We start from the raw sequence: 25165 nt of genomic DNA, 5'->3' as shown, positions 1-25165 counted from the left end.
ATTTGATTTAAAATAAAAATATATGAATTAATTGAATGCAATAGAATGATAATAATTTATTTAAATTTATCTGAATAATTTATAAACATTTTCAAACATTATATTTTTAAAATTTTACTTTTTTATATTTTAAAAATATTTATTTTTCAAAATTTAGTGTTCATGACATTAAAGATGTAAATGAAAACGAAAAATCAAACAAATGTGACCCTATACATCTTTTCTTTAGAATTTTCCCATGGAACAATCAATCAATCATGGGTTGGAGTTGGGATGTTTCAACTTGTACATGCATCAAGATGATTGGCTGTTTTCCTATTGAAATCATTGACTAGTTAGGATATATGGATGAGGTTGATTGTCAAGCAAAGTACTTTCAAATAATTAAGAGGTCCTACCTTTGATCTTCAAAATTCAAATCATCCACTCAAAACTTTTATGTGACATAAAGCCTTCCAAAATTCTTAAAAATTGTAAATTTTAAATTTTCTCTAATTTTCTTTTTAAAAAAATATAAAATAAAAATCTTGATTTCTTAGATTTTTCTTTAATGGACAAAAAGAAAAATCATAAAGTAAACAAAAAGACATAAGAGAAAAAGATAAAGTAGCCCTTAGTGCCCATTGGGATTTGGGTTAGAGGGGACACATCACAGAAAAAATGAGGTCAAAAAAATGGAAAAATCTTTTTAATACTGAAGTGACACGTAAGAGGCTTCCTTTTATTGAGTGCCACGTCATTGGATCCCAGTTCCAGGCTGTCACTTTAGAACAGGGCGTTCACTTTCTATTTAATTGACACGTGTCAAATCACAGTCTTCCTTCTCCTCTTTCTGATAGAACCGCACTCTGCCTCTGCCTTTCCCAGCAGCAGACGGTGCACAGAAGCTCCAAGCCATTTTCCTCTCCCATTTAAAACCTTATTTTCTTTTCCCTCTTTTATTTAAGTGATAAGAAAAAAAAAAGGGAAAAATTTATATCTTATTCGGACCTGAAACTCCGACTTTTGTGGCGACAATTTGGGTGACTCTTTTTCCCACGCCAAAGAAAAAAGGAAGAAAGGAACCTCGGATTTAAGACCGAGCCAGTCGCACCACATGTTAGTTCCTGATTCATTTTCTCTTTCTAAATTAGTACGTTTAATTCTAGTGACTAATATTAACTAAATTTTTCTCTCTTGAAGTTTTTTTTCTCTTTTTTGGCTTTTGAGGGTTATGTTTGTTGATTTATTGTTATTATTATTATTAGTATTAGTATTTTTGCTGTGATCCTTTAGGTCTGTGAAAGATTTTTGTAGTTGGTTTTGATTGATTTTGTTTTTGAGAGAGTAAAGATCTATTGGTGACGGTGGTGGTGGGGCCAAGTCATGACTGCTGGTGACGGTAATCAGTTGATCTCTGTTCATCCCAATGACCTCAAGTTCATTTGTAAGTTTCACCTTTGTATGTTTCTACTCGCATGCATGCATGCGAATTTTTGATGTATCTATGTATGTATACTTACATGCATGAATGTGTGTGTGGAGTCGGGTTGGATGTATGTGAAAATTCATGTTCAATTCCACGATTATGTGATGAACTTGGAAGGGAAAAAGTGGTGCAAAGGATTGGTGTTGTGTTGAATCTCAGGTGGGAGAGATGCATTGGAGATGATTATTTATGACAAGTTTATGGAATTTGAGGATTATGTTTGAATTCTTGACTTCATTGGGCCTTGATCTGGATTTGGGACCAACCAGAACTTGTATAAAAACAGTGAATGCGAATTTAATTTGTTAAGGTTGAGCTTTTGTTTTTAAGAAAATGCAGGAAGAAGAAAAGCGGTTTAGGGATATTATTTAATCGTTTCTTAGTCTTTGTAACAAGTCATCAACGTTTAGTTACCTTCATTTCCGCTTTTGGCAGCTGGTTTCTTTGTAATGCTGAGATTTTTTTAAGTCATCGTTACAATCATCTTCTTTGCTATACGTTTATTCTTGAAAATTTTGTTAAGAAAGTTTTTAGTTGATCATGCCATTCATGTTTTCAGTTGAGCTGGAAAAGCAAAGCTTTTGTGATCTTAAAGTGGTAAACAACACGGAACACCATGTGGCTTTTAAGGTACTGCTTCTGTTACTGTTGCAAATATGTATGATTATCTTGTTATGTGTATTCCTATCCACTTTGTGATTTTCTATAATTGTTTGATTTTAATGTTCCCAACTTCTTATCATGTTAGGTTAAAACAACTTCACCTAAGAAGTACTTTGTGCGACCAAACACTGGTGTTGTACAGCCTTGGGACTCATGTGTCATCAGAGGTATTTCTTTTATGATGATCTTTCCAAAAACAATTTCATTCTTGTAAAGTAAGTTCATGATAGAATTTAAAACACAGTTATTTTTGGGTCTAAGAACTGTTCTAGCTTTGCGTTTTAAGATCATTAAGTCACTTGCTTAGCTTGCTTTCCACCATTACTTTTCTCTGTTAGTTCATTGAGATTTTCATACGTTTGATACTGATTTCATTGACATGCTTGAATACCAGTCACCCTCCAAGCCCAACAGGAATATCCTCCAGATATGCAATGCAAAGACAAATTTCTGCTGCAGAGTACTATAGTGCCTCCACATTCTGACGTGGATGACCTACCAGCAGATACTGTAAGAATGATGAAATGGAGTATGATGTTTCCATTTGTCTACCTTTATGATATTGTCTAAAAACAAACTTGATTTTTGGGCTGTGATCTTTGTCTTTGCATCCAGTTCAATAAGGAAAGTGGTAAGGAGATCGAGGAGTGCAAGCTTAAAGTTTTCTATATGTCTCCTTCTTCAGCTCAAGGGAATTCAGAAGATGAAGGATTAAAGAGCTCCTCACAGCAAAGCCCTGATTCAAACTCTGTGAGTCTCATTGGTGATCTGCTATATTTTTTTTTTGAGGAGGGGGAGGGTTGTGTATGTTGTTTTATTCTATGGAATATTTATGTTTGCAAATGCTTAACCTCACAACACATTGACGCATGCACCTTTGTGGTTTTGAGTAAAGTTTCAATTGATACAGTTGATCATCCAATTGGAATAGGTGTTGAAATCAGTACTGATGTGGGCAAGTGAAAACTTTCCTCCTAATCTCTTTGTTTTTAATGCTTTTGTTATATCACTTAAGTTGAAGGTCCAAAGTATTGCTGGTTTGTTTGTATAGTATTGTAATTTCTAGTATTCTAATGCTGTATGATGTTACTTTAGTTTTGTTGCATAAACTGTCACCCTTCTGGCTTGTGACCAAAGGGAAATAAAATGTATGCATTAGACTTTTGATCAATTATCTGGAATTTGCTAATGGATGTTTACAGTTTGAATGAAGTAGGCATGTCAATATGCAAAATAATGGTCAAATGCATTTGTTTGCCAAGCTGCAGATACTTATTGCCTGATTTATATGAGCACATGATTCCAATGTTCCTGTCTGATTTGTATGAGCACAGATGGTTTCAGTTCCTTGTAGCCATTTCTTGTCTATGACCTGATTATTATGGGATTAAGGACCTTCCTTTTTTTATAAAAAAAAAAAATTAAGTTATTGCAAATCATCATGTTTTGTTATCTTACATTTGCAGTACTTCATCATTATATGCTTGCTGCTTGGCCTTTTATTTAATTATATTTTCTGGTGAAACTAACTTAGTAAAATGCAAAGCCAGTCTGATTTCTATGTCTTTATATTTTACATTTCCCTTCTGTATTCAATCAGGCTGTGCAGCATCTGAAGGATGAAAAAGATGCAGCAGTTCGGCAAACACTGCAGCTGCAACAGGAACTGGTATGTTTTTACTTCAGATTTTTTTATCTTAGTTTTCTTCACAAGTTGACAACTGCTCCACTAAACTCAAAAACAGAAATGCGCACTCACACACAAAAATACAGAAAGAAGAAGAAAAAGAAGAAAAACCAGGCTTTTCTAATTTCGAATTTCAGCATTTTGCAACATACAATGAGAATTTTGACGGTTGACAGAATCCATATAAAGGGACATAACATGAACTTGTAATGTAAGTGGTGTTCGATTTCCACCTGGGTCGAATATGATATTCACTGTTTTTTTCAATAAGAGCTAGAACTGAATGGTGAAACTTTTAATTTGCCAATCCGAACCAGTAAAAGGTTATTATCCATATATGAGCTGTAATTGACCTGTAAACTTTTCATTCCCAAACTGAGCAAGCAGATTGTCATTACCCAGGGAAAGAAGGGCAGATGTGCTCCTTGATTATAGTTTCTTTTTTTGTATGTATACATGTTTATGTTCTTTCTGAGGTACAGGCTTACAACTCCGAACAGACATGACCAATATGTAAACAATCTTGTTTTCCTCTAACAGGATTTTCTGAAGAGACGAAGACAACGGAGAAATGACTCTGGCTTCTCCATCTCATTCGCAGCCTTTGTGGCACTGATAGGGGTGATGGTTGGCTTTCTATTGAATCTTTCCTTGTCTTCACCACCACCGATGGAATGAACAGATGCCCTTTTACAAGTGTGGAAACCAGTAATTTTGTCCACTTCATTGTATAATGCCGAATGTTTCTGTTGGATGGAGAGTTTGATCTTCTAGCCATATTATGTTGGTCAGCTGGTTTTTGTGAATGTGTTTTTCATTCAATTGATAAGTTGATATGTTACTCTTATTAGTGCAATACTAAGTAAATAGTTCTAATAGAAGTTTACTGAGTTCAAGTTCTTGACAATTAAACCTCTTTTGAGTTCTTCACAATTGCGTAGATTGATGCGAATTAGAATCATAAACCATCCACTATTTAATTTTTTTTATTTAAAGGGGAATTTATTGATTAATCAAATGTGGAATACAAACTCCCATCTTATCATTCAGGAGTAGGGAAGAAGCTTTTGCTGGTTGGTAGTCATACAAAATACTATCAGAGTTTAAGTCAAACCCAAGATTAGACATAAAATCTGCAGTTGTGTTAGCTTCCCTATATATATGACTTATATTGACCTCCCAATGTCTACCTAACATACCTTTAATTGCTCTAATTAAATCAAGATTGGAGCAAGGATGAACAGAAGAAAAGCTGATTGCCTGAACCATTGCCTTGTTATCACTTTGTAATTTAACTTTGCGGAAGCCTCGTTCCCAAGCCAGTTGGAGACCATCCCACAATTCCACACGAAGGCCTGAACTTGTTTCTAACTTGCAGGCATATCCCACTATCCAAGTACCATGTGCGTCTCTTAGCACTCCTCCAGCAGCCGCAGTCCTTGCTGCACTCTTGAACACCCCATCCGAATTTACTGCTATCCAGTCTTTTGGTGGTGGTGACCATCCCACTAGGATCTCCTCTTGATGCCTCATGCCCCCACTAATAATACTCGGAGTTGACCATGTATTATGAGAATTCACAGCCATGCTTTTGATAATACTCAGCCGGCCTTCAACAGAGAGTTCACGACCTTCAAAGATAAACAAATTACGCCATTTCCAAGTATACCAACAGGCTATACCAAAGACAATATTCCATGGGACATCAAATACATAAAGATTCTTAAGGTTAAGATTCGAAGACAGCCAATCAATCAGTGGTGTTTGGAAGAATTGATTGATACCACTTTGAGGTAATATGTTCCTCCAGAGAGTCTTTGATGCAGGGCAGTCTCTAAGCACATGCAGGCAAGTTTCCTTCGCTCCATAATAGTGAGGGCATGATGCATCTGATGACATCTTATGTCTAACTCCTTCTGCATTTGTCAAAATGCGTTTGTGCAAGCAGAAAAACAGGAAAAGACAAACTCTATGAGGACCTCTCCAATCCCAAACCAAGCGCCACATTTTGTTGTTATCTTCTCGAGTAGAATCTGCAAGACTCCATAGATGCTCATATGTTGAGGAAATAGTGAAATACCTAGAAGGAGAAAGAGCCCAATAAGGCATATCTAGTGAGGCTGATAGAGTGGGAGGGATAATGTAGAGAATTTGATTCACCACTTCAATTGGTAAAATAAATGTTAGCCTCTCTTTATCCCAATCACCATTAGGCATAATATAATCCCTTACCCAAGCTCGTAAATTCGACATGAATCTCATATCAGCAACAACATTAATAAAAGACACTTCCCTTACCCAAGTATCTGTTCAAAAATTAACTAGAATGTCGTTCCCAATTGACCATCTCACATGTTTGGTGAATTCACCCCATAATCTACTCATTGATTTTCATACATTTGAACATCCACAACACATAGGATCTTTAAAATAGTCTATTCTATTGAAATTATATTTATTCACAAGAACCCTTACCCAAAGTGTGTCAGGCTTGGAAAACAATCCTCAATATAATTTGAGGATAAAAGCGTTGTTCATAAAGGAAAGTCTTCGAATGCCCATCTCTCCTCGTGTCTTAGGCTTACAAAGTATATTCCACCTCAACAAGTGTACTTTCCTGTCTTGACTTTCACCATGCCACATAAAATTTCTATACAAAACGCTATATTTTTTTACAAATTTATAGAGAATAGAGATTGTTTGTATTGTGTATAAAAGAATACTCGAAAGAATCCACTATTTAATTTATTGATGCTTGATATATATATAATCATACTTAACACTTGACTTTCAACAATTATATTTTTTGAAATACTTCTAACGATTACTGATTAAAGTTATTATATACATATATATAATCGTTTAGAAGTTCAATGGTAAAAGTTTTTAAATTTTTAAAATACATATTTATAAATTTATGGGTATTTGTCTTTTAGAGTTTCTGATTCTTAAATTTATTTACCATTAAAGTGACAATATTTAATACATTGATAGTGTTTAAAATTCATATATTATAAATTTATATGAATAAAGTCTATAATTGATACATTCATACAAATAAAATATATTGTGATATATTGTCAGAGTATAATATCATTTCATAAATATATAAAAATAAATATTTTTAAATAAATCATTTCACATTGTCCATCGTTCAACGAAGGGGAAAAAAAATAAATACTTGGGGAGGGGACAAAGGTGTAAATTCAACCTCACACAGGTTCAGGATCAGATGAGCACATTGGCGGGAAAGCTCGCACGTACTGAAATCTTAAAATCCCCATCACGTGCCTGATTCCCGCCTATCTCAGTACCGTCCCAAACTTTTCTGTAAAAATTCCTTCATTTTCAAACCCTAACATCTCTCTGTCCTTCCCCCCAGCTTCTCTCCCATCCATATTCGTCATGAAAAGTGACTCGGAACAGCTCACCGAGTCACTAATCCTCCCGGCCAGCGAGTCGCAAAAGGCCTGGCACATTTTTTCTCTTCTAGTCTTCATCGGCAAGCCCACCCCTCTATGGGAACTCGCTTCCCAATGCACTTTGTTCCCGGCCAGCCCTGCTCTCATTTCTTCCCTCTGTTCCATTTCAAACTCTCCCATCACTCTCTCAAACAAGTATTTCGTCGCTATCTCTTCAACAGGCCTTTCTTTTTTCGCCTCTTACTTAGGCCGAAATTTCACCGTAGCTGAAGCTTTTACGTCGTCGCCGATTCGATTTGGTGGTTTCCAGAAGATATGGCTTGGCAAGAGGAAGCGAGACGGTAATTCCAAGAAGAAACATGCTTTTTGCTTTTTCCTTTTTTGGTGTAATTGCGTGTTTATGTTTTTGTTTGACTTTTGAGTGATTTTTCAGCGGTGGATTATGCAGAGGATAAGGAGGAGAGAGAGTTGGCTCTGTCGTTGAAAAGAATTCGAGGTTATTGTACTAAGGTATATGTTGAGCTAATTATACACAATAGATCTGTAGGGAAACTCCATGGAATTGCTAGTTAGTACATTTGGTAGCTCAATTTGCCTGTATTTTTAGTGTGTAATGATGATGATGAGTGTAGATCTTGGAAATGCCATCAAGCAAATCTGTTTTCATTAATTGTCCTTTTCAAAGTTATAGTATCCAAAAACTTATTAATCAAAAAATTTCAGGTACATGACCATCTAATTGATGATATCAACAGAATTGTAGAATTGAGTAATCCGTTGTTCTTGGTAAATAATATTGTGGTCAACCCCTACTTTCTAGCTGAAACTAGTGCTAGACAATTAAGTTGTAAAGTGGAGGGTATTGAAAATGTGGAAAGTGAAGTGAGTGTGGAAGACTTCATGCAGAGAAATGTCAGCATAGAATTAGCAGCTAGTGAACCTGAACCAGAATCAACAGTTCCAACTGCAAAACCAGATCATGAGCTAGAAGTTAAAGCAGTTAAAATCCCTCCTGTATATTCTACAGAATGTGATAAACAGAGCAATATATCAGTAGTGGTGGGTGGAAAATTTAATGTGGATTGTACCACAACAAATTTTAGAATTGCAGACAATGAAGTGATTCCTGAGGACAGTAAGAAAGAAGAGAAACTTGATTTGGTTAGTCAAAGCCAAGGAGCACTAGATCTTTCCCCTTCATTTAACATTGACCTTAATGAGGTACCACCTGAAAGGGATTTGGAAAGCCTTGATAAGGATAACTGCTATCATAGGATGCCATCTCTAGCTGGGGAACATCTCATTGTACCAGCAGGTGCCAGTGTTATACATTCTGTTGCCAAAATTTCTGTTTCCAAGGAGCAGCTGGCAGAGCCTTCTGTGAAGGCAAAGACTAATCAGAGGTATATGGTGGCTCCAGTAATGCAAACCCCCGGCAGGTCTTTGGGGCATACCAAGGTTGTTCATACTTACAAAAGGAAGCTGCATGGTGAAAGAGATCATCTATCAGTTCGTGCTGCACAGAAATCAAATCAGAACCATAGGGACATATATGTTAAAGAAAGAAGGGGAAACTCTACCTCTATTTCTTCTCAGGTAAGTTTATTTCATTTTGTAGTTTTGCTGTCTCATGTAGGAAGTAGGGTGCTCTATTTTTTTTTTTTGTTTAAAAGTGGGAATGTATTCAATCTGCCTGAATTTGGCTTTTGTGTTATTTGAACTATAACTTAAAAACTATGTATGCTTGCTTCAGGACCAGTCAAAGCCAAAAGTACTGCCAGACTTTGAATCTTATATTGTAGAAGAGGAAGAAGGTTCAGGTACCGTAGTGTTAATTATTTCTTCTTTGCTTGTACTTCACTACTGATCTGTTTATGACTATGACCATTTATAGATTGGCTAAGGTGAAAACTCTAATTGGCAGGTGGTTATGGCACAGTATACAGGGCACGAAGGAAGAATGATGGAACATTAGTTGCCATTAAATGTAAGAGGCAAATTTTATATAACATGCTGTTGCATAGCTGTGCTGCAAGGAGACCTGTATTGTATTAAATTTCTGGTGCATTCCCTTGATGCCATATTGCTTATGTATTTCATTGCAGGTCCTCACGCCAATGCTCATAAGCACTATGTTTACAATGAGCTGAAAATGCTGGAGCGTTTTGGGTAAGCATTTCAGAAAAAGTTTGTTTCATGTAAAGAAAATTTCCTTTCTTTTTTAAAGTTGTTATTAAGCTCTTCTTTTTCCTCCCCTCAATCGTTCCTTTTTTCTCCAATTTCAGGGGTAGAAACTTTGTAATAAGATATGAAGGATGCTTTAAGAGTGCAAATTCTGATTGCTTTGTTCTAGAGTATGTTGAGCACGATAGGCCGGAGGTAATTATTAGAAGTTTAACATTTATATTTTGCTTGTTCTTCTGCTTGATTGTGACTTTGTTTCATTGTGCAGGTCTTGAAAAAAGAAATTGATGTTTTTCAGTTACAGTGGTATGCTTATTGCTTGTTCAAAGCTCTTACAAATCTTCATAAACAGGTACGTCATTTTCTAGATTTGATGCAGCTGTTCTACCAAATTACATGTTCTTAATAAATCTTTATACATCTGCAGGGAGTAGTTCATAGAGATGTTAAGCCAGGAAACTTTCTTTTCTCTCGTAAGACCAACAAAGGTTATCTTATTGACTTCAATCTTGCCATGGTAAGCAGTGCAAGGTCTCCTTGCATCATTCTACAATTGGACATTATGGTTTCCTTTTCCAATATTTTCATTCTCTAATCTAATGATTTATAGTTTTGTTCTTTCTCTTGTTTTGACAGGATCTGCATCAAAAGTACAGGAGTATGGGTAAGTTCCTTTTCTGGAGCTTGTAATTAGGTATCCTGGTACTGCTTTCAAAAAAAAAAAAGAAATCCCCAGTGTTGTTTTTGTTGTACTTTAGGCAATGAAGAGGATCACCTAAATGTTTTTGTTCTCCTGTCTAATACTTCCTCTAATAAAGATTCAAGAAAGTTTTACTCTGGCTGTTAACTATCTACTACAGCCCTCCTTATCATCCATAGAGCTGACCCTACATTGTAGTCAAATGCTTAGTTTGTTGTTTGTTCCATTCCAGTTAAATAGTCTTCCTTTCCTTTCAATAGTAATTTTTTGCCTTCAAAGTTTCCTGCTCTTACTACCTCCTGATTATTAATTTATAATTGATGTGGCATTGTTATACATTTCACAGACAAATCAAAGTTGGGATATGATGTAAGTTTTAATCGTAATATTGTTCCTACCAAAGCCATTCATCCTGCAAATAGCAGCAAGATTTTAAGTACTAAATTATTGGAGGGAATCAATATAGAGGCAACAAAAGACTCCAGGTTAACTTTAGAGCCTAAGAACATGAAGAAGACAGCAGGACAAAGAAAGGCTCGTAATGACTTGAGTAGTTGGAATAAAATCAATAGTCAGGGTGCAGATGGCTCGGGCATCACCTCAGCAAAGGATTTAAGTGCAAGGACTCCTTCAGCAGAAAGGCTCAGAGAACCTTTGCCATGCCAAGGTAGGAAGGAGCTCATCAGCCTGTTGCATGAAGCAATGCAGAGTCCAAACCATGGAGTGTCACATGTTCCTGCTCCCATGAGAAAGCGAGTTGCTGCTTCTCCAGGAAAAATGGATAGACAGGTTCTTCATCTTACTCCAATGCCTTTGAACTCAAATAGCTTTGCTATTGCTGGAGCTGGCTTAGCCAAGAACAAAGGTAAGTACTTTTCCTGCAAGAGTTTTTGCAATTTTGGTTTCCAAGAACAATTTTCCTTAGTAAATTCATTAAAACTTATTCACTTGCAGGGGATGGGAAGCATAAGAGAGACGGTCCTTGTGCTGGGACAAAAGGCTTCCGAGCTCCGGAGGTAATGAATATTAAACTTCAGTTTAGGTTTTAATTTAATCCCAGAAAAAAACCTATGGGGCTAGATATCATTGAGTTTCCTGCTGGTGGTCTTAGAGGTTGAATTCATAAAGCGAAAAACTTGTCCAAAAGAAAAATGTTAATAGCAAATGCCAAATTTTGGCCATTTGACCAAAGTAAGAAAAAATGATTTCTGTTATTAAAAGAACTGAAAGATATGGCAAACTGAACTTTTGCTACTTCAGACCCTGATTGATGCTCCCTCAATAATTGATATTGTTTTTCCGATGAATGGAGCCTCAAGTTGAGTGGTTTGTGCAGGTCTTATTCAGATCTCAACATCAAAGTCCAAAGATTGATATCTGGTCTGCTGGGGTCACTCTACTCTACCTAATGATAGGGAAATCACCCTTTTTTGGTGATCCTGAACAGTAAGAATTCTTTCTTTAATCCTAATTGCTTGATCCAGTTCTGCTTTATGCCTCATGTTTCCAACATCATTGGCACTTTCAGGAACATAAAGGATATTGCAAAGCTGAGAGGCAGTGAAGATCTTTGGGAAGTTGCCAAGTTACATAATCGCGAACCCTCATTCCCTGAGGTATAAATATAATGAATGATCTGTAACTATAATCTATTCAAAAAGTAAGTAGTGATGTCTTGTATTGAAGAGTATGATTTTCTTGTAGGACCTCTATGGTAAGCAGTCATTGGCATCTGTGAACCTACGGGAATGGTGCCAAATGAATACAAAGAGACGAGACTTCCTCCAGGAGATACCAAGTTCACTTTACGATCTTGTGGACAAATGCTTAACAGTGAACCCAAGATTAAGGATTACAGCAGAGGATGCTCTGAAGCATGAATTCTTCGCTTCAATACATGAAACCCTGAGAAAGCATAGGGCAATCAGGCAGGGACTCAGCTTGGAATCTGGGACTAACAAATCCATTAAGGTTTCTCTCGAAAAAGCTTGATCAACTGTGATAGTATACTCCATTTTTAAAGGTATAAGGCCGGCTGGAATCATTTTCTGCAGTTCTTAATTCTGTAAATGTAATCAAATCTTCCACCCCTGTAAAATTTCCTCAAACATTACAGGTTCAAATTTTTTGTAACTGTATCCATTACCTGAAATAGAAAAATGCAAATCTAATAGTAGTTATATATGGTTCATCCTTGACAAGTTGGTCGAGAGGCATACCGAAAGAAAAAGATCACAGTGAAAGGTCTATGTTTTACGAGAGAGGTCATAGCTTGAGAGAGAAAACTCCTTAATATGCTTTAACTAATTCCTTGGGTCAAATGAGAACTTTCTGGTACGCAAGGAATTAAGTTCTCAAGTAATTTACTTCGCCCAAAGTTTCAGTCATTCCATATCAGCTGGCCAGTTTTGACGAATGATTCTCGTTTTTGGAATGATAAATTTTGGGACGAGCATGTTATTTAAATTGAATTCAATAATTTATTGAGTTTCTATTTAAGTTTTTATTTTAACAGATGATTTATTTGATTAATATTTATATTCAAAATTTATATCAAATTGATTTAAATATTTATTTTTTAAAAAATTAATTACTTTAATTTTTAAATGTTTAAAATCAAACTGATCAAATCCACTCAATATTTCTCTCTAAATAAATTTTAAAAGGATAACATTTGAACTCATTTTCGCTGTAATTAAAAAAAAAAGAAAAATTAGTTAAACACTTTAATTATGGTTTTAATTACTGAATTAACGAAGTGGGGGATTATTGGGTTGTAAGTGACATGGCAATATTCTATTGGCTCACGTGACGCAGCAGCAGCGGAAGTTTTCTTGCTTCGTGGCGAAGCGATGTTCGCAATGAACACTTTTTTGGTTCTTTGCTTGTCATTAGGAAGCTGTTGGTCAACCTCTGAACACCGCGAGTTTTCCAGAGCATTTGCGTCTTGTTCCATTTCCCCAATTGTCCCTCAAGTATCGGATAATTTCAATATTTGCCATAATTAAAACTCTTTCTTATCTTAATTTCCCTTCAAACCTTTGTTTAAGGAGAGAAATTTTCTAGTAATTAGTCCTAAGACTAAATACGATTCTTCTTCAACCAAATAAACTCGTTCAAGTAGTTGGCAGACATTTGTAAATTAAAAAAGAAAAGGAAGGGCTTTTTCGTAACTTACCTATCTAGAAATTTCCAAGAAACTCTCTTATTCAGGCCCGATAAATACCACGATCCATATCGTAATCAAAATAAACAAAATCCAATTCGACAGACTTTTCTTTCGTTGTATCTGTGAATTTTCTTCCGATTTCTCTCGTTTTCTCGTTCGACAAACAATGGACGCGTTCTCTTCGTTCTTCGATCCTCGATCGAGAAGCAACTGGAGTTACGATACTCTCAAGAATTTCCGTCAGATCTCTCCTGTCGTTCAAACTCATCTCAAACGGGTAATTTTCCCTCAAATTACGATTTTATGAAGGAAAATTTCCTTAATTTTTTAAATTTTGATGTACTTATATTGTTGCGAATTGTCTTTTTTTTTAAAAAATTTACCCCTAATTTTTTACTTAGGGTTTTGCACAGTTTTTTGGCTAATCTCTTGGATTGAACTCTTTCTTCGGTTAGGAGACTTACAGTTCTCATCTTTATGCGATTCTAATGCTTATTATGATTTTATCTTTGATTTTAGGACAAATTTATCTATTTAACTATTCTGTGATCCATATTTTGCTTTCTTGATTATCTGAATATAGCGGTTTTAATTTGCAGGTTTATCTGACCCTATGTTGTGCGCTGATTGCGTCCGCTGTTGGGGCTTATCTTCATCTCCTTTGGAACATAGGGGGTTATCTCACAACATTTGCAGGCTTTGGAACCATTATTTGGCTTCTCTCTAGCCCTCCTTATCAAGAGGTAGTAGCCTTTCTTGATTTGTCATAACGAATGGTTTTTTTTTTTTTTGCATTTTTAGAACTCATTTTTTTTTGTTTGTTATTGTAAATTATGCAGCAAAAGAGGGTTTCTCTTCTGATGACATCGGCAGTGTTTGAAGGGGCTTCGATTGGTCCTCTGATTGACTTGGCCATTCAGATTGACCCAAGGTATTCGTCCAATAACTATTAAATGGGTAATTTGTGTATTACTAATCACATATTAAATGTGGTGAACTTAAATTTTGAATCTAAGTTGAGAATTATATTTATTTTTTGTCACCTTTTGAGGGTGATATTATGCTTACCTAATTGAAAAAAGACAATTGCAAATCCCTCAACTCTGTCAAAGGTTATGGGCCTTCTCTTTGTGGTGGATGGTTATGCTTAATTGCTATTAGCTTTGACCATTATCTAGACCTTTGAATCTCATTTGGGTGTGTGACTTTGTATGTGTGTTCTTCCTTTCCACTTGATCAACAAAAAAGGCAAAAGAATGACTTGAACTAATGATGCTTTTCTCCATTATGACAGTGTTTTGATAGCTGCATTTGTGGGAACAGCTCTGGCCTTTGCATGTTTTTCAGGAGCCGCTATGTTAGCAAGGCGCAGAGAGTACCTTTACCTTGGTGGCTTGCTTTCATCTGGTGTGTCTATACTTCTCTGGTTGCATTTTGCTGCCTCTATCTTTGGTGGTTCCACAGCCTTCTTTATGATTGAGGTGAGTGAATTGTTAATTTGGAACTTTTTCTGTTCTGGTAGTTCTTGAAATGATATTAGGGACTGACACTCCTCTTTATCTTTGTTTTCCCAGATATACTTTGGGCTTTTGGTGTTTGTGGGCTACATGGTTGTGGACACACAGGACATAATTGAGAAGGCACACTTGGGTGACCTGGACTATGTAAAGCATGCCCTGACCCTTTTCACTGATTTTGTTGCTGTATTTGTCCGCATTCTGATAATCATGGTGAGTCAAACTAGAATACATGATAAAGCTTTATTTTAATTTTTATAATAACTGACTTGGTTTACATTACCTGACTATATTTGTACTAACATCAAACTTACTTGTGTTACAGTTGAAAAATTCAGCTGAGAAGAGTGAGAAGAAGAAGAAGAGACGGAGTGACTAAATCTTTAAACAGTAGCTGGGAAAGGTTGCTTACTGTCTTGCAAAGATGAAGTCAGTTGGATACAAGTAGTTTTCTTTGCGTTTTGTACTAAAGTATCATGCTAATGTGATGTGGAAAAAATTGGCCATACTGTTTCTGTTTCTGCTGATTGCTTTTGTTTGGAAACGATTTTCACAGAATGACATGTTAATATTTGCATTTTCTCAAGGTTGCAATTCATTCATTTCCCTCACTACATATGCTAGAAATTAAACGTGATATTCAAACTGCTTGATCTGGTAAATTTTATTTGAATAATTAATTTGGTGCAAGCCTGTATAAGACAGCGATCCCTGCTTCCAAATTTTCCCGAAACACCCTCCCCCCGTTTTACCCTTTATGTGTGTCTCCACCGATGGTCAGTGACAACTTTCCTGGTTCATGCGGCTCATTGTGACCCCAATTTCAGCTCAGACCTCGTCGCAGGGTATCTATCGTGGCTCTAAAGGGTTCTTCTATTTCTCCAGTTTCTGCGGATAACTCGTTGTTGCAGAGTCCATCGACAGCTGAGTATGACTAGCCTTCTTGCCTTGCTTACGACGTGCAGTGTTGGGTTTTTCAATCTGGAACTTAAAAGTTGCGTGAAACAGATTTTCCCTTCTAATTTCTAGTTGTTGGACTATTAAAGTCGTGTCTAAAACAAAGCGATGTTAAACAATTTCTTTATCCCTTTGGCAAATTAAGGATGCACTCCATGGAGCTCAACAAATTCTAAGTAGAAATCAAAGGAAAATAGTATGTATGTATGCATGGTAACGAGTAATCGACTCAAAAATTGAGTTCTACCCGCGTTATATATCAGCATTAATGGCCTCTTCTATTTGCATTCTAATGGTAAAACCAGAATCAATTTTACCCATAATAGTTAATTCATATTCTGCAACATGCAGTACGACTGAGGAGGGAGTAGAGAGGATATTTATCTAAAGTCTCATGTTAGTTGGATCATCTCTATCCTTACATATGATATCGACGACAGGAAGACTCACTCTTTCCCAGGGATCCCTTCATTCCTTCCTGGAGAGCCTCTTCGTATTCTTGTTGTTTTCTTTCTGGCTTCCACCTTTGCGACCACACAGTAACTATCATTTTTAGATTCGTCTCTTTCACACCTTTTCTGCAGTTTTCTCACAATGTTTTGATTGCCGCCTGGATCCCCATTCTCGTAAAGGATAGCATGTGAATTCAGAAGGGTCATTTAAAAGCTCTTTTGCATCTCTACAATCAAAAGCCTCGTTTACAAGGCTGGTCTCATCTAGAATTCCTTTTTCTTCACAATCATGTCCTTCGAGTGAGACTGCTGGGTCGTCCTGACCTTTGTGCATGCATTTGTACCCTTAGATGGACCATGTTCATTCTTTCTCGTCCTTTCAGGTTCATTTCCAACCTTCTCAAGTTGGCCAACAATCGGTATTAGGCAGTGCGAAAAGCAGATAGAAGATGATCTCGAAGATTGCTGAGGCAAACCGAGGCTGAGCATGGTGATTTTCTCTTTCATAATTCTGAGTGTTCCATGCACTTTTTGCTGACTCCGACATCAACTCCTTGTATCCGTCAGGTCACTAATCTTCTCATTGCTGCAGTCTTTCATGGCAATTTATTATGGTCTACTGCCAAAAGACTTATGCTAAGCCACCTGTACACATTCTTTTCTTTGTAAATAAAAGAGCAACAAAAAAGGCCCAACCCAAATCTAAAATTGCTAATTCTTTCATTACTGTGTAACGATGATGATTTGCAGCCTGCAGGTGACTGAATACCCAAGCCCAAGATAAGCCCATTTTGGAAGCATTGCAATTGGGAAAAAAAAAAAAGCAAGAAAGAGTTGAAATACAATTCGGGCTGTTCTTGGTCTCGATCCGCCCACCGCCATACACATCGTTACAACCATTTTTCGCCATCGGATTCAACCTCTCTTCCCTCCTAGACCTGCTTCGCCGCCGGTCTCCAGCCAGGCTCGTTGGAATTGGCGCCTTCCAGGTTAGTTCCTTCCTCCCCACCACCCTCTTTTCGATTTTTACTTCTTAGTTCTGGGTTTTTTTTTTTTAATTCTTGGGTTTTAAAACAGTGAATTTGATGATTGTTGCAACAAATTCTCCATTAATTTGGGAGTACTGAAACTAGTTTGTCATTATGCGATTGAAATGTAAGTTCTTTTTTCTTTTTTTGGGTTTAGGAAAAAGTGGATGCTAAAAGGTGAAGCAGAATGGATAAATTAAGAGAATTTGGGAGAAAAGCATTGTTCTACGTAAGGGTTCTCTCCGGGTATGAAGAGCGTAGAATTCGAAACTATAGATTGCAGCTCGAGAGACGTCTGCTACAGGTTTTTCACTTTCTTTACTCATCCTCATATTACTCTTTTACTTTTGCTTCTTTCTTTCCCCAAATTTTTATAAATTTGTGGAGCTAAGGCTATTTCATGGTATTGGTAGCCTTAATTTGAACATGGGAATTGCTTCGCTCTTCTAGAAACATCTGTTATTTGCAGCTGCTCTTATTCACTTGTGGGTCTGACATCACAAAGTTTTGACTATGTAATGATGCATTTCCTTAAAATGTAACTAAAGAAGAAGTTTTATTTCTGCAATGAGGTGACTGCACTGAGTTTGTAGTTGAAAAGGGTATATTCTTGTATGCATGTGTACTTGGGAGAGTTAATGTATGTATGTGTTTTATTATCTTGATTTTGATGCTTAAGGTAGACTTTGATTGCTCTTTGTGTGTATTGAATTTCCTGTCCGAAATTCTTATGTTAGCTCTCTTTCTCTCTCTTTTATCTTTGCAGGCACAAGAAAGGAAAGCGGACATAAGAAAGATCCCTGAGCAAGCTATATTGGCAGAGGTTCGCCGTATGGTTGACGAGATGCAAACTCTAAATAGAAAGCTTGAAGAAACAGTAAGTTTCACTTGCAATTGGAGATGATAATCGCCAAAGGCAGTGCAAAAATACAGTTTTTGCATCTTAAAATTTGAATAGTGTTGATTTTGGATACACATGTATATATTCGGCATTGCCACTTACAACCTCTATTCATCAGTGGGCAAAATGAACCAAAGAACTTTTGACTTGTGTGATTTGTCATTTGCTCAAGTTGTAAAGAAATATGTTCATGCCATAAGGCTTATGCTGCTTTTGCTTAGAGATACTTTTTCTTCTTGAATATGCATCATCAATCTTATAGGAAGTTTTGAAGATCAATGAGACAAATTATCTTGTATGTTGGACCTATGAAGATTGATTTTATCAAAGTTGAAATTCAGGAAAAAAATGAAGTTATTAGATTATGTGTAGTACTTGACAAATTCCTTGCTTGGTTATAGGCCCATCTTTGTAAGGTCCCGATCCCTACTTTCAGACTTTGATCAACTCAAAATATTTAAACCTCCCATAACTAATTTAATGGTCACTTTGTCTAAATATTGCCATGCGCATTTGCAATCATCTTTCCTTTTTCACTGTGGCACATGTCATGATGGGAATCACTCCACTGTTAGTTTCTGAACTCTCAGGCATTTTTCCGTTCCTTAAATGTCTCCTAGTTCAGAATGATTTTCCTTTTTATTCTTAACAAGATCGTTGTTCACGTTCAGGAAGCTGCCATTGAAGAGTACTTCAAACCAATAGACAAGGAAGCTGAGATGCTAATGAAAATGCAGCTTGAAGGAGAAGAGAAGACAATGAAAGAGATGGTGGCAGCAATGCAACAACAGGCCTTGCTTGAGAAAGCTGAAGCTGAGAAAATAGCAAATACGCAACAACAGGCCTTGCTTGAGAAAGCTGAAGCTGAGAAAATAGCAAACACGCATCAACCAGACACAAACAAAAGTAACCAGGATGCTACCTCCAGCAGCAGTCAGCATGCTCAAATGAGATAATTGTCAAAACCGATTCCATGAGTGCATATTTTTTGTTTCTCCACTTTTTTGTTAGTATGCGCGTATTGAGAGATAAGTCTGAATAATTGAGGCTTTTAGCAAGAAAAGTTGAAACAACTAAAGGCTTGAATTTTGTCAAATTTAGTTAGTCATGTATACAACCAAGAGTTGTTATTGTTGCTCAATTGTACTAATGGTTATGTAGGATGGATAGTTTCCATTGCCCATACTCCACATATTATGTTGCAAATGAGTGTGCTTTCATGGGGATGAGCTTAATTGTTGAATATTTGGATTTGGACACAACAGTCTATATCTTATATAATCTATTGATTCCTGAATTTAGGGATTTATCTGCTTGACAGCTGGCTTTATTTTTGCACTGGGATTTTTGTGCTTGCTGTTTCATTCCCAATATGCAGAGATTTAGGGTTTGTTTTGCATTGTATGGTATGCAAATTGGTGAATTTAAAAAAAGGATATATCATGTCATTTTAACATATTATGTCATTATTTGTTATAATATGCCATTATGTGTGTGATATAAAATAATAAGTGATATTTTAAATAAATTAATTATTAGTTATAAGAGTTTATTTAGTTTAAAATAAAAATATTAAGATTTATTTGATTCAAAATAAAAATATAAAATTTTAATTGAAGATAATAAAAAATAAAAATTTATTTAAATTTTTAAAAAATTTAAAAAAAAATTTAGATATGATGTCATTTGTAGACAAGAAAAAACAGTTTTAGGTAAGTTCAAGAAATTTAGCTATTAAACGCTGTCGTTTCCCAAGTTTATTTTTTATAAATATTCTACTCAATGGCCAACGTGGACTCTTCCTCTCCAATTGCTGCGCGTGTGGGGGTATTTATAGATTCCCTCTCTCACTCTCTCCACTTGAAGCCCGTAGGTTGTAGATCCAAACACCGCAAAATCAAAAGCACAAGGGTGCCATCAGCAGGCCGCCGCGTAAACCGACATAGTTCTGTTTGAAATCCCAATTCGTGACGCAAACGACCCAGATCGACTTCTCTCGTTGATTGACGACTATTCCCTTCGCCTAATTCCTCTTTCTCTCACCCTCAAGCTCCGTACTTTTCAGGTGCAGTGAGTTGTTCCTCTCCTATTTTGTTTCTAATTAAGAGAAAAAACAAGCTTTTTCATCTTTATTTCCGGTTCGTAGGAGCTAAAGAAGTAGGTAATAGGCTGTGATTTTTAAATTGTGGGCAAGATACCTCTTTTTACATAATTTTGATTTAGGTTTTGTGGCATGATGAAAAATTGCTAGGAAAAATATATGGTAGTAATTTGTCATTGGGCATTGGTGACAGGTCCAACGATGCCGAAGGTGAAGACTAACCGTGTAAAATATCCGGAAGGATGGGAATTGATTGAGCCTACGCTTCGTGAACTACAAGCAAAGATGAGAGAAGGTGGGTTTTTTATGCATCAAAGTATTTTTATGTTCTCTACTTAATTGTTGAATCTTTTACTATCATCTTGATGTGGTGAACTAATTATCAACTCTTTGGACAGCTGAGAATGATCCTCATGACGGTAAGAGAAAATGCGAGACATTGTGGCCTATTTTCAAAATTGCACACCAGAAGAGCCGCTATATTTTTGACCTTTACCACCGGAGGAAGGAGATATCCAAGGAGTTGTATGAGTTCTGCTTGGACCAAGCCTATGCTGACCGCAATCTTATTGCAAAGTGGAAGAAGGTTTGCCTCTGCTCCTGTTTCTTAGTTCATTATCATCAAGTGCCTTCCAATCTGATTTTTGACTTATGTGAGACTTGCATCATTAACATATTTGTTTTATTGAGCAATCAAAAGGAATACAAACAATGGGTATAGAGTATTGTTGGAAAATAGTATGTTATTGTCTTTCTGGAACTGACAAGGTCACAGATAATTAGGCAACGCGGTTAGGTCATGTTTGATCATTTTCTCAATTATTTCATATTAATTGATGATTGTTTTGTTCGTAATCTCAGACTCCATTTTCTTCTCTATAACATATATGGTGTGCATGTGTGTATATACTATATAAATAGACATATAAATGGACATACATTCATGTATCTACTATATGTACATATATACATATTCTCTCTTTCTTTCTTTCTGAAGTTTTAATTTAATCTTGTAGTAGCTGATCTTTATGGTTTCTCGTTTTACCTGTTGCAGCCGGGTTATGAACGTTTGTGTTGCTTGAGATGCATGCAGCCACGGGATCACAACTTTGCTACAACTTGTGTCTGCCGTGTGCCAAAACACTTGAGGGAAGAAAAGGTTATTGAATGTGTCCATTGTGGATGTAAAGGCTGTGCAAGCGGAGACTAGATTTGCCTTGTTCTTTTGGCCTCTCCTTCTTAGTTACCAAGGGGGGCTTAGAATGTAGTTGCTGCTGCCCCCTGATTACCTATTTCTGTAAATTTTCCTTGCGCTACTGTACCTCTGAACCTGAATTTTTGCTACGAATGTTATGTCTTGGATTGAGATATTTTTGCTGTGGCAGTTAACCATAGATAAGACATTGAATTGACTTATACTTCTGTCATTATGAGGCAAACTAATGTGCTTTGCAACTTTGCTGAACGAGCAATCAGAATTGATTTTGGACTTACTGTAGCATTTTAGTCACCTGTGTGATTTGTGGTTCAAACTGAGTGTTTAACAAATGGCTATATGCCTCCTGGTTTTGGTGCCGGAGCTAGAATTGAAAACAAAAAAAGCTTATGGTGTCCTGATGGTATAATTGTTGCATTCATCAGGAACATTTGAGCAACAAGAATACTTGTTCATGGCAAACCTAATAAGGCTCTCGTACTGATTTTTCTTTCCATTTTAGGTAGGATAGGATTAGCACTTGGTAGTATAGTAGCGAAAGCATTATAGGGGAGCGTAGGCCTGATATGATTCATGAAGTCCATTCTATCTACAAGTGTCCTAGTGCCCTCTCAACAAGGAATGCTTGAAAGAAAAGAGATAAAGAAGGATAGAAAAGGGTAGAGAAAATGATATGATAGGGACATATTCTAATACAGTATCCTCCATATTCTATCTCAACAGTCAATTGACTTACCAGCCATGAATACTCGATCAGTCAGAAAAATTCTGGCCCTAAATCAAATGGCAAAATCTTAATCTGAATTCGGTTTGATGTTTGAATCATTCTCTCCTTTACCTCAACCATTTTTAATATCTGAAAAGTCTCTCTTCCCATATCTACTAACCATATGTTCTCCCACCGCCCCAACATCAAATCATTCTTGTCTGATCTTGTGTTGAAAGGCTGCATCTGAAACAAGAAAATGTGGAGCAAGACTGAGAGAGAGAGAGAGAGAGAGGATTTGGAGTTGATTGATGGTCGTAAATGGAGATAATAGTATGCAAGTGGGGATAAAATCCTTTGTAGATGGGAGTGATTAGCACCTTGGACCCTCCTATCCTAGGCCACCGCCAAATTTCATGAATTGGTCGCCCTGTCCCAATCAGGAAAAAAAAAAGGGTACATACCACAGTGAAAAATCTCAACCTAAGGCTAAGCCAAGCCTAGAGAAAGTAAACTCAAAGAAAAAGGAAGGAAACTACTTTTAATACACAAAAAAATAATAATAATTGAATAAATTGATTATGCCTACATCATCATTTAATGCAACAAATAACATGAATGATAAGAGAATGAAGACGGCAATGGGAGTAGTGGTCACACAAGCATTATGTGAAAGTGCTATACTTTGTTTGGATGGGAAGACATTGACAACAAAGCAAGAATGGCTTTTTCTTTCTTTTCTTTGCTTATTGACTATTACAAAGAGCTTCTAGTTGGAAGAGGAAGGTTGCAAATTACCTGATTGTCCTTAAATTTCTTAAGCCTTAAGTTAGACAACACCTCTAAATCGATGACGACAACAAATTATCACGAGTCCATCTCAACGAAAAACCTTTTCGTAATAATACTAAAAAAAAACATGATTCAAACTTTGCATAAACTTACACAAACTCAAACTTTATATGTAAAACAAATTATAAAAAACATTCAAATTTACACTACACAAAATCATTTAAATTCTATTTTAAAACACATCAACAAATTTTAATACTTAACATTTTAAAAATATATTAATAATTATTGGACTCCTAAAAATTGAAGGCCCAAACTAGGTTGAAGTGAGGCCCATTCTTTTCGTTGGGCAATTCCAGCATGGCCCAGAGACTTACTTGGACCAATCTGTCATCCTATATACTAAAGAGCAAAGGGCATGCCATATCCAAAAGGGATCTACTTATCTTTTCCATGGAAGGATTCCATTAACTCAAACGCCTTTGTCTTATAGCACCATGAAGGAAAAAAAAATGTGGGAAACTGCTTTCCTTTCTCATTCTTTGCAAGAAAAGTACTCTCACGATTGGGTAAACCCCCAAAAACATGCCTAAATTGCTTGATCAGTGCAGGATCCTAAGGCTAAAACTGATGGATATCTTTATGAAATTATTAAAAAAAAAATGGAGTCCTAACTTATTCTTTGGTCCCATACTCAGTTGTCTTATCACATTGCAAATCCTGATCAGAGCCCACCATCTATTTTTGATTGTTCTTTTACTCTTCTTTTCCTTTGAATTCATATTTTACATAACCAAAGCTTCTGTCACTTGACTTTTTAATCACACTCATTTAGGCCTAATTGGGTGGTTGGATTGGTGTTGTCTTTTACCAATTTAAACTTATTCAAACGTTTAGGAACTTTAAATGGATTACATAATTTTGCTTATGATATCATTTGCTTGACCTTGCATGCCCTTCTGGTGGATTTTTGGGTCCAATCTAGGACAAAAACAGATGAAATTCAATGGGCAGAGAAAATTAAAACAAAAAAAAAAAACAGCCCATTTACTTCTAACTATTTACCCAAGAAATAAGAGAAAAATATTGTGAAATTTAAAAAAAAATGGGGGGGATCCAACCCATAAGGATTGCATAATATGAAAAGGCTTAACCAAATTGATGTTATCCTTTCTTATTTTTTCTGTGTGTTTGTTTTCTTTTTATGCTGCTTAGGTAAGCCCGACGGAAAAATTCAATGGTGGAATTGCTCATTCTACTTTCACATTTCGAGGGATTTTTAGGTAAAAAAGATAAAAAAAAAAAACGTTTGGTTGGATGGACCGTCACCCAAATGAAACAACAGTCAACCATAAACCATATTATATATGCATGTAAAAACATCACAATCGAAATTTTAGAACCCATTAAACCATATTGATTATATGGTTCAAAAAAGGATTTAAAAATGGTAAAAGATCCTTTCATGAAAACCAAAGTAACATTGACCCATGCATACCGCAATGATACATGACTCGTTTTCTAATTGATTCAAAGATTTTTATCTTTTGTCCATTTACCCATCATAGTTTTAGGTTACAAAAGATGAGTGGGTAAATGGCACACAATATTACTAAAGAGAAGTAGTCTAGCGAGAATGAATAAATTTACTACCAAGTGAAAGGGGAGCGAATAACGCTTAGATAAATTTGGGAGCAATGGGCATGAGAGTTTGATTAAAAGGGCAAACAATTATTAGAAAGAAAAAGCTGAGAGTTATTTATACATCCAATGCAAAGTGGCTTTGAAGAAAGAAAAGCTTAAAATGCGAGGTCTAGGCTGTCCCGAGGCAGCATACGGGTACATATATTACTTTCCAATTTCTGGTCCCTGAAAAGCTCATAGATACCATGATTTCCTGCCCTACGCTTTTTAATGGTTTTTTTCGTTGTACTATGGTAGCATTGTTTACAACTTTTGCCTGTCTTCCATTGCACTTGAAAGAAAAAAATGAATTTTGTAATGAAAGCTTTTGGTGGGCATTGGTGATGGCCTCTAGGGTAGGTGTGGGAATGCCGTGAACCATGAACCATGATGCAACGACAAAGCCGCTGTCAAATGGGTGGTGGCTCTTTCGGTCAGCTGGGAGCTGGTGGGGTGCCATATGCTACCTGGCCCAACACTAGCCACCCACAATGCTCAATATTGGGTGGTTTTTCTTTT

The 25165-nt window shown here is 36.2% G+C and overlaps 5 protein-coding genes across 6 annotated transcripts; all 5 read left to right on the top strand.

Moving 5' to 3' along the window:
• Nucleotides 810-4730, top strand: LOC18606181 (vesicle-associated protein 2-1). The gene is made up of 8 exons (XM_007039645.2): nucleotides 810-1098; nucleotides 1333-1426; nucleotides 2028-2098; nucleotides 2217-2298; nucleotides 2526-2641; nucleotides 2747-2881; nucleotides 3732-3800; nucleotides 4359-4730. The coding sequence occupies exons 2-8, from the start codon at nucleotides 1366-1368 to the stop codon at nucleotides 4494-4496; spliced, it is 672 nt and encodes a 223-aa protein (XP_007039707.2). The 5' UTR covers nucleotides 810-1098; nucleotides 1333-1365; the 3' UTR covers nucleotides 4497-4730.
• On the top strand, nucleotides 7145-12308 carry LOC18606179. Its single transcript, XM_007039642.2, has 15 exons — nucleotides 7145-7581; nucleotides 7674-7750; nucleotides 7964-8836; nucleotides 8994-9060; nucleotides 9165-9227; nucleotides 9346-9409; nucleotides 9526-9619; nucleotides 9693-9776; nucleotides 9852-9941; nucleotides 10061-10088; nucleotides 10471-10989; nucleotides 11079-11140; nucleotides 11461-11570; nucleotides 11653-11740; nucleotides 11829-12308. Exons 1-15 carry the CDS (start codon nucleotides 7224-7226, stop codon nucleotides 12114-12116), a joined length of 2865 nt encoding a protein of 954 aa, XP_007039704.2. The 5' UTR covers nucleotides 7145-7223; the 3' UTR covers nucleotides 12117-12308.
• On the top strand, nucleotides 13347-15396 carry LOC18606178 (bax inhibitor 1). Its single transcript, XM_007039641.2, has 6 exons — nucleotides 13347-13570; nucleotides 13893-14036; nucleotides 14133-14224; nucleotides 14588-14774; nucleotides 14868-15023; nucleotides 15136-15396. Exons 1-6 carry the CDS (start codon nucleotides 13460-13462, stop codon nucleotides 15187-15189), a joined length of 744 nt encoding a protein of 247 aa, XP_007039703.1. The 5' UTR covers nucleotides 13347-13459; the 3' UTR covers nucleotides 15190-15396.
• LOC18606177 lies at nucleotides 17036-19464 on the top strand. Of its 2 annotated transcripts, XM_018118085.1 has the most exons (5): nucleotides 17036-17208; nucleotides 17405-17551; nucleotides 18014-18124; nucleotides 18820-18939; nucleotides 18991-19464. In XM_018118085.1, the coding sequence occupies exons 2-5, from the start codon at nucleotides 17435-17437 to the stop codon at nucleotides 19102-19104; spliced, it is 462 nt and encodes a 153-aa protein (XP_017973574.1). In that variant the 5' UTR covers nucleotides 17036-17208; nucleotides 17405-17434; the 3' UTR covers nucleotides 19105-19464. The 2 variants fall into 2 exon arrangements, with proteins under 2 accessions (XP_017973574.1, XP_007039702.2); XM_007039640.2 differs by having other exon boundaries at nucleotides 17039-17208; nucleotides 18820-19464.
• LOC18606176 (protein BUD31 homolog 2) lies at nucleotides 19980-21714 on the top strand. Its single transcript, XM_007039639.2, has 4 exons — nucleotides 19980-20213; nucleotides 20443-20544; nucleotides 20648-20835; nucleotides 21304-21714. Exons 2-4 carry the CDS (start codon nucleotides 20451-20453, stop codon nucleotides 21457-21459), a joined length of 438 nt encoding a protein of 145 aa, XP_007039701.1. The 5' UTR covers nucleotides 19980-20213; nucleotides 20443-20450; the 3' UTR covers nucleotides 21460-21714.

This window comes from Theobroma cacao, chromosome 3 (assembly GCF_000208745.1).
Source record: "Theobroma cacao cultivar B97-61/B2 chromosome 3, Criollo_cocoa_genome_V2, whole genome shotgun sequence".
NCBI classification, from domain to species: Eukaryota; Viridiplantae; Streptophyta; class Magnoliopsida; order Malvales; family Malvaceae; genus Theobroma; species Theobroma cacao.
This window is presented reverse-complemented; position numbering and strand designations above follow the sequence as displayed.